Genomic DNA, 12,199 nt, shown 5'->3' with positions numbered 1-12,199 from the left:
TTCAATAACATATGAGCAAAATAATTCAAATGCATTCAAACCAACATCGATATTTAATGATTTAAATAGATTTGCAAATGTTTTATAAATTTAATCCAAACGAACTGGATAGCGCATGTTACACATAAAATAAAACGTAATTGGTCGAATCTATAATATGCATTTATTCACTAAAGTTTTGTTTCAATTTTTCGATTAGGTCTAATTGGTAGCGGTGGCGGTTGCTGCATTGGTTTCTTGCCTATTCTTACGTTCACTTTCCATTTTATTAAATTGCTTAATTTTATTGTCTAAATTGCCGTTATTCATATCACGAAATAGTTGGTTAACTTCTTCGCGATACAGTTCGTCTTCGTGTGGATACATTTCACGCTTTTTCTCAATGACATACTTTTCAAAATATTCGGGTGAATTGAATACATGAAATGCTGCTACTGGAAAGGTTAAATACAATGCCATTTTGGCCACTTCCAGCACCCAGCCGCCCATTTTGCTCTCCTTGTCTGTGATGTACTTCTTAATTGAAGAAAATAAAAAACCACAACATCTTAATCCAATCCATGAAAATGAATTATAAATAATAGAATTAAGAACCATACCCACCAATTAAGATATAAATATTTTTGATTTGCTACGATTTTTTATGCAAATCTTCAATGAGTTTTATATCATTTGTTTTGACATAACACTGTTTCAAATGTCAAATGAATGTCTCTACGATAAAGTTGCGTTTACACGCTAAAATTCGACTTTTCCAAATGCTTTTCTGTCGGACATTTTTGGCGGCGAATTCAAACATTTGAAAAAAATAATAATGATAAAAATAAAATAAAAATAAAATAATGAGTGAATTTTTTATATTGAATTTTATTTTATTTTTGGGAATTATGTAAACAATTAGTGAAATATTAGATCGTTGTTTAGCACTTTAATAGAAATAAGTTCGTCAAAAATTAAAAAAAATTAGTAATCAATTTGGAGAGAGTTAGTTATAAATTTTCAAAAAAAATGAAATCTTTTGTAGTCGGAATTACTTGAAATTTGGCATGCCTTATTTTTTCCAGTAGAAGGCGATCGGACAAAAAATGAGTATAGCTCTCATACAAAAGTTCCAATATCTGGAGTAAGAAATTTGTTTTTCGAAAAAAGTGTGAATTTTGTGAAAATGAATTTTTTTGTTTACAATCAGAATTTTATGAAATTTGGTATGCCTTATTTTTTCCAGTAGAAATTCATTTTTTAATATTTGGAATCTTTGAGGAAACCTTTATAAAAATTGTACCTTTCATTTTCAGCATTTTGGAAATTAAATTTCGCAAAGTATATGTTTGCATATTTTCACATGTAAAAAGATTGACACGTAAGTAAACATCCGAATTTAAATATTTAGTTCTAGAAATGACTTGCTATTTTTGCCCGGATCGCGAGTCATTTCCGGTAGGTTTTGTGAACCAATTTATATTTAAATATTTGAATGTGCGCACTCATCGAAAACAACAGTGAAAGTTAATTTTTCATGATGAGTTTATTATGTAGGTCTTCATATTTACCAACGATCTTATCTGTTTATATGATTTTATTATTGCATAATTTTCGGTCGGTTTGTATTGTTACGTTTTCAAAGTCATAATTGAAAAAACGAACCAAAAAAACTTCATCTCGAGTTCCGACGCAGCTCATGTGCTTCTCCATATGAGGTTTTTAAAGCACTGTTCTATGAACGATCCAGACTCTCCGAAGAGAATGAAGCGAATATTACATGCAGAAACTCTCATAATATCTAAATTAATAAATATATTTTTTTCTAGAATTCAATTCAATTTGTTTGTAAACATCATTTGGAATAAACTTTTGGGATAAAACATTTTTGTAAAAATTAGTTTAATCAATACAAACGTGATAGGTTATGTCTTAAAATATTCAATAAAAAAAACAATTAGGGACTGTATTCATGTATTATTACCAAATTGTTTTTTTTGACAATTCTTCTGGCTGCAATACATTTTTGATAAATTATTTTGGATAAATTACGTTGACTATTTAAGAATCTAGTAAAAATGTATATAAAAAAAAACAGTTCAAATATATTTTCGTTCTCAGGTGAGATTTAAATCGAGACTCATTCGGTCGTCATGTAATAGGCAAACAATGCCCGAGCATCGAGTCATGAGCTCCCGTACATATGCAACAAATCCAATAATTCAATAGTGGAAGTAAGGTTATAAACCATTCATGTAATAAATTGAGATCATCATAAGTCAATGAAAATAGATGGTATTCTAATTTCAATTGGGCAGCATGGATGTTTAATCAGCACAAGATTTCCTCCAAAAAATGTTCTCCACTCTTTTGACAATGTTCGAATATATAATACAATATATTCGAACAGTTTGTTATCGTTTTCCAAACTTGCATATTTTATGAATATGACCTCGGGGCGTATGACCAAATCGAATATTCCGAATATATAGTGAATATTTACAAATATTCGAATATGTCCCGAATATGCGAATATTCTCGAATATTTTCCGAATAAATTGCGAATATGCTGCAAATATGCGAATATTCAAATAAACAAATATTTTGCGAATATGCGAATATTTACTATTTGCGAATAGACATTTGCCCCTAGAATATGACTGTAGTTTGTAGCCGATTCCAGGAAAGTGCACTGAATTGCTTCCAACCATTATTTTTCGTCAAATTTTTACCCGCGTGACTGCCAACAGTCTATTTAGCAATTTTCAACATTTTAATGCATTGTAATTGACACTTTCCAAAATACCAAACGTGATTCGGAACTATTGGAATTAATTTTCCCATATTCTCGTCAGACACTAAAAGGCCTAACATTTTTGGACCCGATTTCCAAAAATATGGGCTGGAATACTAATTACCTCGTTTGGGTGGTATTTTGCCACTTATGTTAAAATTCACCATTGAAGAGATTATATATTCATTTAATGTGAAATTCATGGTTTGGGCGTCTATTTGCATGTTTTAATCACACATATGTTATGTTAACTAAGATCAAAACATTTATGTGTTATTAAGAACTAAGTATTAGTCAATTAGAAACTCAGTGAAATTAGTCAAGTCATTCTCCAAAACGCCACTCTCTTTTAGTATAGAGAAAATAGTACCGTTTTAATAACATCGAATTTTGTTTGATTAAAATGGTCAACGATTGGCAAAATCAATTCAAAATGTATTTTCTTTCGCAAAAGTTAATGTGTTGAGTCATTTTTATAAACAGGATTTTTATATGATCGATTTAAATACACGTTCCAAATTGCAATGACAAAACAATGACACAAACATCTCTTCAAGCTGAGTCATTGATGATAAAGTGTGCCTCACCAAATGTTTGATCGTAATCAAAACGGGAATCATATTCCATATGAAAACTGGTGGAATGAAACATCAAGCATTGTTTATGTAATAGAAAAAATGTAATGGATAGTAATTAGTGGAATAAAGAAAAAAAAAATGCGCTGAATAAAAAAATTTTAACAAAAAAAAACATATAAATTTCCAGCCAAATGGATGGTAACCTGAAAACGCAATGAATATTTCGTTTTGCGTGGGCTATTTATTAATTTTACTAGGCCAATGATAATATCGTGGTTGTTTTGCTTTTTGTGTGTATTTGCGAGATTTCTGTGTTTTGGATAAAAAAAGGTACTCGAATAAGAATAAATAAGTACAATTCAGTTAGAAAACCGGTTGGCATTAGAGAGAATAGAGAAAAAAATACACACAGAATCCGAAATCCAGTCAGTGTGTATATGCTTTCAATCCCCATTCTTCTTTCTCTTCGATTTTATTTATCTGTTTGCTTTGCATTTCATCACTGAAATCGGCACGACCAACATTTTTCGCTCTTTGTCTAGACCGAAATAGCGCACTATCTTATGCACACATAGAAACACACACACACATTCATAAATATGTAACCATACCGAAACTAAATGCATTGTCTGTGGCCGTTGAAATAAAACCATTTCTACCTATACCATTTATACCTTGTATATTAATTTTATTTTATTTAAAAGCGCTTTGGATCATAGGATACCCGCAAGTATATTGTTTATTTTTTTATGTTTTTCCATTCAAGTGTAGGCCACTCCATTCGAGTGTGATGAAGAATATTCGATGTATCATGATGAAAATTAATTGTCATTTCTTGTCCAATGCATTACCATATATAGCAATATGTACGTCGCTTTCAAAAAGAAAATAGTGAAATACACAATGAATTTATGCACACATTTGGCGAAAACATCGTTTTGAGTGTTTGAGAGTCATCGTCAACGTTACATGTTATTCATTACTATTATTAAACGGAAATCCACCAAAGAAATGACCAAAAATAGTGGGTCAGACACTGGGTGTCTGGTCGACAAAACACATTCATTGACTGAGATAATCACAAAATTTTATGCCAAATTTCCGACGTTAATACGTTTGATGGTGATCATTAAGCGGAACAGTTCACATTTTGTCACCCTGTTTTTGGTATCATCTATCCGAGAAATTTTTTTAAATATCAGCTCCAGTAGCAGTAACACAACATCAGCATTTATTTCATTTAAACAAAAAAACATTCTACGCCGTATAATCCGACTAGAAAGGCAAAAACAATGGCCAAATTCATGAAAACCAAACGAAATTCATGCATTGGCATGAAAGAAAGAGGAGATAGAGTGTGAGACCACAATGAAGGGCCAGAGTGAACGTGGCAGCGATCAGTACGGCGAGCGAGAGAATAGAAAAGAGCATCGAAATGAAAAAAAAAATCATTTACATGCAATGCGATTTTATTCGAGAGCGTACATTATTCGTAGCATTTGGTTTGTGTTGTTTGTTGATTTTGTTTTTAATTTCGGTTGGCTACTATCTCATATTTTTCTCGCTCGTTTTCTTCGTTGTATGTATCTCGTTAATTTTTGCTACACCGACACACGAAAGGTTACATGATCGAAACAATAACATTTCTATAATGATGTAGTTTTTCATATTTGCATCGCACATCAAAACTGTATGATTAAACGCAGTTTTTTTTTCGTCTATCTCAATTTGTTTTTCGGTTGTGCACAAAAGTCAATGATTGTTTTCATCAAACAATGTTTTTATTTGCGCGCATCACTCGACATCGTTTCGATCGAGCTGATGGTTTGCAAATACATGTTTAACAATTAATTTTTGTAATTAGGAAAAGTTCTTGGTTTTAATGTGTAGAAAATTGGCGTGCAAGATGAAATCACTTATGACGAAAAAGCCGATCTTCGTTATGGACTTGCTGGTTTTCTCTCTGTTGGTTGATTTCTTCAAATGAACATGCAACAAAACAGCGAGAGTGTGGAAGACACTTAATTTTTAAGTGATGCATTATTCGACCGATGCAATAGCAATATGCATCCTACTCTACGACTACTATACATCGTTCAACCGAAACGAAACATCTTTCAAGCAAAAATAGACGAATCACTCTTTTCACGATTCTATTTCCTTTTTGTTGGCTGAACATTTTCGCTAAAAATTTCGAATTTCAACTAGAATGCAAATTGATTTTTTTTCTGTTATTATTTGTTCATTTTTGCGCGCAAAAAAAATTTCAATGAAAAAAAAACCACCGAAGCCGTTTCCAAGTGAAAGCATCAGAACGAATGTGAACTACATTGATTCGATACAATTTGTTTAATCTCATTGTTTGTCGCTGGCACACACATACACACACTCGCCGAAACTTACTTACATCAATTTGCATGGAAACTTATTTACGAAAAATCTCAATATTCGTTTCATTCTATTTGGTGGCTTTCGAATGGTTTTCTTTCTTTCTCTTGTCTGCACTTTCGATATATTTATAGCTTCTACATGTTAAACGTCATATTGACCATTGCGGTTCCATAAAATGCAAGAAACCGCACAAACAATGTATCAAAGAGGAAGATGAAAAAATATTGTCCAGTTAGAGAGCGAGAAAAAGGTTGTAATCAAAAACCGAATCCGCATAATACACACAGACCCATATTCATCTAAATGTATCGAATGAAAAGATTGAAGACAATATTATTATTTCTTTTTTATTCGTCTTCTTCTTTGATGTAAAAGACCATCATTCACAATGAAACATTACGTAAAGCAAAGAAGAAAAAAAAAAAAAAATAGTAACAAATGTAAGCAGCCGCCTGTTCCGTTCATGTTCCGAAAATGTTACGGCTTTATTATATTTTTCTTCTATTTTTTTATTTGTTTCTGCATGATTCCTCTTCTGCTGGTGTTGCTCTGTTGCTTCTCTTCTTCTTCGTTTTCTTCATTTTCATCATTTGGCTTCTGTGAAAATATTGCCATTAGCCAGAGGCAAATATTATAAAGCGATTGTACACGCTGACTCTCTGTGTATTACGCTCTCTGATGAGTCATTGGTGTGCGTTCAACTGTGCCTATTTCATTCGATTGTATGTGTTCGATGGTGATGGTGTACATTGTATATTTTGGGGCTATAGAATGTTTTGTGTGCTCTTTCGCGCCCGTATATTCATGTATATGGATTGTCTGCGTATGTGTGTGTGTGTGTATGTGTGATTGTAGGAAACGTAGCGTTATTTTGACGTTTGTACCTTGTAAACTTATGACTTTTTTGCACAACACGCAATATCAGCTGGCTGAACACATCGTCAATAATTTTGTGAATTTATTTCTCTTCATTTAATTTATTCTTTAAATACACAAACCACAGACATTTAGCTGAAAAGAAGCAGAACCAATTTAAATTGAATATTCCATTTTGATTTATTTTGTTTAAAAGTGTATGTGTGAGCGTGGCATTTTAATGCAATTTCCAACATTTGATTTGATTTTTCGTTCGCATTGGGTGCTCATCGTGCATAATAGTATAGTTTAGTTTGGTGAGAAGAACCCGAAAAATAAAATAAATATCAACAATCGCCCGAAATCAAGTCGGGCGTTTTTACCTATTTACCGTGTATGGTGTGACACTTACAAATTGTTTTGTTGCCATTTCCACACTACGCGACGATCATCCATACAAATTCGAGGGAAAAAAAGCAACAAAAAATCGATTCGGAAATTCACTTCGCAAATTTGTTTTGCTGGTTGTAGTGCATGGTAGTGCTTAACATAACGCATCGTGTAAGTTCATTTAGTAAACAAACTTAGAAAGAAGTGTGTGTGTGTGTCGCTTTTTTCACTTCTCTTCCTTCATCATTTGGAATTCAGTCATTTTGTGCATACGTTGTTTGTTCCATTTATACCATTTCATTTCAAGCAGAAAAATAGAAGAAGCAATGAAGTTGAAACGGCAAATGCTAACGCGTACCATAAGTTTTTACTAGTGATAGAGAAAGAGCGAAAAAAAATGTATAACTAATAATCTGTGAAAAGACTAAACGTGTGTGTGTGTGTGTGTGTGTGTCTGCATGGAGAGGAAAAAGACACACTAAACAGAATTATGTGTGTTTTAAACGTGTGGCTAAAGAAACAAGTTCTATCAACATCAAATTAACATGACATAATCCCAGAAGCAAGAACATTCTTTCTTGAGAAGCATAAAGTAACTTAAGTTGTTTTTTTTTTTCGTGTATGTAATTGCTTTCAATATAATAATAATTCTATTTTTTCTTCTTATTATTTACTTGTTGGTTTCGTGTATGTGTGAACATATTTCACAGATTGGTAAAATAGCGCAAAGTCGTCAAAAATAGCTTTTCTTGTTAAATTATTCCAGTTTTGTTGCGCTATTCGTAGAAATTTCAAGTATATGGTTTCAGTGTAATTTAAGTTATAGTTGATTTTGTTGATGTTATTGCTTCTTCATGTTGCCGTCATCTCTCTGCCACAAGATCTTTTGTGAAATGTGATTGTCCAGCCACGAAATATGCGCACAGAAAAAAAAAACAATAAGAAGTAATAAAGTGGTGCGTTTGTGTGTGTGTGTGCACATGTGAGAGTTCAGGCAAACGAGTTGTAAGATTTATCAAATTGAATTTAATGTGAAAGAAATGATTAGATCGATGATGGTATTCTTGTTTATTTTTTGTGTGTGTTGTCGATCACATTGCCCAATTGTCCTAGTGTGAATGAACGATTAATTGTGAAGGAAAAATAAAACAAAATACTCAATAACATTCATTTATTTATGTGTAGTATTCCTTTCAAATTAATTCGATTCAATTTTGATGGTGTAATAAAAAAAAATGTTGGTTCTACTGTTTGTATGTACCTTCGGTTACACGCGTTCATTCTAACCCGCAGATTTTGTTTTGTTGTTGTGTTTTTGTTTAGCAACAAATTGAATGAAATTAAATTGAAAACCTTCAATACATTAAGTTAAAAAAAAATAATAATACAAAAGCGTATTGATTGAAAAAAGTTCGTTTGCCAATTTATTTATTTGTTAATTTGCGATAGTCGTGAATGTTCTTTGAAGGAAGAGAAATCGCCATAAAATAACCGAAACGCACACAAAACAATATAGTTTTAAACATTAAGCTAATTGGTGTGTTTTGTTCTTATTTCCAGGTATATTCCATAAAACGTGAGCGTCAACGGCGACGACAAAGAAGAGGAAAAAACCGCAAAGCAATAAACAACATTTCGATTGTATTTTATACAAAAATCGATAAATCTTACAAGAGAAAAAAAATATCAAAAATAAAGTTGGAACAAAGAGACAAAATCTGCACATACACTCAACTTCCAACGACGATCGATTGATCGAGGAAAAAAGACACAAATTAATTTTAAATATTAAGAAAGAAAAAAAAAGTCCACACACATCAAAGAAATGGCTTCAGAGCGATCAATTCCACACCTACGCGATATATTTGGTATAAAAGGCTATAATTCGCATATGCAAAATGATTGTGGCGGCGGTATGACTAATATTGATCCATACAGTAATCCTCATATGCCAAATGAAACGAAAAAACATTCACGCAAAAATAAGCACGACAATCATAGGCCAATGGCAAATGGCGGCGATGTAAAAATGTTAGAACGTCATTTAAGTATGAAAAAAACGATACGAAAGAAAATAATGCGTGACTTGCAACAGGCATTTGTCGACGATCCAAATGAATTTCAAGTGGAAAATACAAATGCGGAACACATGAAGGCCGAATTAAAAGCAGAGGCGCTACGCTTCGGCGAAAATCCAAGTAAAAAGTCCGATAATTTTTTAGTTATGTTGCGTGGCGGTGATCAACATCAAGGACGATACGATTCATATAATAATGCACAACAAAGAGAATATGACTATGATTCGCCTGCAATTTCGGCACGTGATGAAAAGCAAAGCTTCTGGAAACGATTCACAATGAAAACCAAATCAAAACGCTGAAATAAAGAGAGAGAGAGAGGGTGTGTGCATGTGTGTGAGACTTTGTTTTTTTTTGTCGTTGTGCGAATGAGCGATTGAGTGCACGTACTGCTAATGCTGTTGCCGTCATCGTTGCCAAACGCCGACCTCATCAAACCGATTACAAACGAAACATTTAAATAAAATGAATTTAAAAAAAATGATAAAAACGACGACGAGGAGGAAGAAAACAACAAACATGCACAATAAAACAAAGCAAAAACAACAAAACGATAGAGAAAAAAAAAACGAAACAAATTAAATGATGATTGAATGGATGATAAATGATGATGCTGTAATCGATCGTAATCGAGTGTGAGAACGATATAAAACACATAACCGGAGTCCTTAGCTTGCTTCAAAATTCAATCAACAAAAACCACCGGCCAAAATAAGCGAGAGCACAAAACCAAACCCACAATTTACAACTGAACACTTAATGAACTTTTTTAGCATCTGAAATCAAAATGAACATACAATCTATACACAATCACGCGTTCATTGTCTTCTATTTTTTTAAATAGATAACAAAAACAAAAAAATTACGCAATTTTTCAATGCAAACAGTTCAAAATAAACCAAGTTCAAAGAGATATCATAGTTTATAAGTCTATAAAAAAACGAAAAAAAAAAACAAATCGATTTCAAATGCAAAGCGATACATTTTGCGAGCCGAACACACCAAAATAGAGTTTTCTAAACACATATTTTCGCTTAAAAAAGAAGTATAGAAACAAAAATTCCACACAAAGAACAAAACCAACAAAAAAAATTTTATGAATACTGTGTAATAAATGCTGTTGCGTGCAATGCGAATTTTGTGCACATATTTACAGAAAATTCCAATGAGTGAATCGGAAATAGTTGATTTTAAGAAGTTGAAAGAAGAAAAGCGGGAAAGAGTGATGGCGCTTCAATTATGCGTTTGAATTAAAAATGGATTTCCAAGCAAAACAAAAAAAAAACTATTATTGCATTGTACTTTACATATGTTTTTATATGAATGTAATTTGATCTGATGACTTTTTTTATCTAAGTTTAGACAAAATGTCAGACTTCTTATGTTTTTAATCACATTTTTTTGTATATTATTTTTTTTTTATTTTCCTCATAATGATAATTAGTCAGAAAGCATAGCGATCTATTCATCAAAACGTAACGAATGCATTCGATTTCGTGAATTTTTTTTGATGACCCATTTAAAGTATTAATTTTAGCATTGAAAATGCTAAAAGAGATAGGTACTCTTTTTTGTGTAGTTCTATGCGATAGAAAGACAGATACACGAACAATCAAAAGAGAGAGAGAGAAAGAGACATATATAAACAGAGTGAGATCAAATTTAGATTATGAAATGCTCTTCCACACCTATCCGAATGGTGGAAAGTTTTTAGATGCAATACTGCATTCGCAGATGCAGCATAAATGAAAGGCGCACGAGATGATGAACAACAACAAAAAATTATGAGAATTACATGGCATATATGTTCCAATCAAAATGAAAACAACAAAAAAAGATTCATTTTATTTACACTCTTATGATTTACATTCTTTTTTGAAGTTATACTATTATATATAAATGTAAGACAAAACAAGAAACAAAACAAACAAAAAATTATTGTTATATCAATAAAAATTATTTATAATTATTTAAAAAAAAACAACAACAAAACAAAACAAATGAAAAAAAAATACACTACAACTGGTTTAGAGAAATAAATATTATAAAGGAAGAATTCTAATGAGAATCGATAGTGTGATGATGAAATCATTGTGTGTTTTATTTTTTTGTTTTCGATATTGTATGCGTTTCGTAGAGGCAAAGACGCTTTATTTCTCTCTTTTTCGACAAGTTCATCAAATTCATCAACACGTTTTTGGCGGATAGGTCATTTTCAATGGCATTGTGTAAGTATGTGTTAATGAATACTTCATTAAAAGCTGAACCGTTTCTAAGCATTGTTTGAATGTAAAAAAAATGGTACCCATTGTGCATATTCAGCTATTTTATGCTTTTATCTAAACACTGATGACATCAAACATTCATATTGGCTTTCAAGGTGGATTTTTTTCATTGTTGTTGTCATTTTTTTTTTGTTCTCTTAATCTTCTCCAATCAATTCAAAACATCAGTTCTTCAAATGTGAAAAAATAGAAAAATTTACATGCAAAATGAATAAAAAAATGCGAGTATTTATATTTCTGGTTCTAGTTTTTTTTTAACCTAATTTAGTGGAGTAGACACAAAACCGAAAATTAGAAGAAACTCGAATCTATTGGGTCATGTCAAATGTACACGTTATATGCAATTTATGCTTACAAACGACACAATAAACGCATGAAAATCAATCCTCTTCAAATTTTCTGTCTTTATGGAAGTTAACAATGATTGTCCTGTTGTCCCGAATCACTTCATGAGATATAAAATCAATTTGTCAAACAGTAACGCTTATCGCACAACTTAGATTCACAAAAATCTAAACAAATCTTATATTTTGTATATGTCGATCGTAATTAACGCTAATGTTTATTGAATTATTTCATTGGTGTTCGTCGGCTGTGAAAAATGTTGGGTTCGTTTCAAAAATATTGTTAATATTTTCGATGGTCGTTGATTGGAAGCAAATCTATCTATATTCGGTGACATTATCTTTAAGAATGCCGCTGACCATCAAACAGTCGATAGCTTGGACTGCTTCATCTATGGTCAATTCGACGTCGGTATACATCAGCTGGCGGATACGTTGGAATTTTAGTAGACACTACAAACGTTATCTATATGCACCACTCACAATTCTTGCGCTTGCAATGTGC

The 12,199-nt window shown here is 31.9% G+C and overlaps 2 protein-coding genes across 8 annotated transcripts; one reads left to right on the top strand and one right to left on the bottom strand.

Moving 5' to 3' along the window:
* Window positions 1–144: 144 nt before the first annotated feature.
* Window positions 145–654, bottom strand: LOC116345654 (protein PET100 homolog, mitochondrial). 4 transcript variants are annotated; one of them, XM_031775213.1, is made up of 2 exons: window positions 604–654; window positions 145–513 (listed from the first exon to the last, which is right to left on the bottom strand). In XM_031775213.1, exon 2 carries the CDS (start codon window positions 487–489, stop codon window positions 202–204), a length of 288 nt encoding a protein of 95 aa, XP_031631073.1. In that variant the 5' UTR covers window positions 490–513; window positions 604–654; the 3' UTR covers window positions 145–201. The 4 variants fall into 4 exon arrangements, with proteins under 4 accessions (XP_031631073.1, XP_031631083.1, XP_031631091.1 ...); XM_031775223.1 differs by having other exon boundaries at window positions 145–516; window positions 604–651; XM_031775231.1 differs by having other exon boundaries at window positions 145–516; window positions 600–631.
* Window positions 655–6,663: 6,009 nt separating this feature from the next.
* LOC116347122 lies at window positions 6,664–10,972 on the top strand. Of its 4 annotated transcripts, none has more exons than XM_031777567.1 (2): window positions 6,664–7,158; window positions 8,548–10,972. In XM_031777567.1, the coding sequence occupies exon 2, from the start codon at window positions 8,813–8,815 to the stop codon at window positions 9,365–9,367; it is 555 nt and encodes a 184-aa protein (XP_031633427.1). In that variant the 5' UTR covers window positions 6,664–7,158; window positions 8,548–8,812; the 3' UTR covers window positions 9,368–10,972. The 4 variants fall into 4 exon arrangements, with proteins under 4 accessions (XP_031633427.1, XP_031633446.1, XP_031633437.1 ...); XM_031777586.1 differs by lacking the exon at window positions 6,664–7,158 and adding an exon at window positions 7,219–7,579; XM_031777577.1 differs by lacking the exon at window positions 6,664–7,158 and adding an exon at window positions 7,219–7,606.
* Window positions 10,973–12,199: the final 1,227 nt, after the last annotated feature.

This window comes from Contarinia nasturtii, unplaced genomic scaffold (genome assembly GCF_009176525.2).
Source record: "Contarinia nasturtii isolate CC-2019 unplaced genomic scaffold, AAFC_CNas_1.1 Cnas_scaffold_129, whole genome shotgun sequence".
NCBI classification, from domain to species: Eukaryota; Metazoa; Arthropoda; class Insecta; order Diptera; family Cecidomyiidae; genus Contarinia; species Contarinia nasturtii.
The sequence above is the reverse complement of the archived record's forward strand: the minus strand, read 5'-3'. Positions and strand labels throughout refer to the sequence as shown.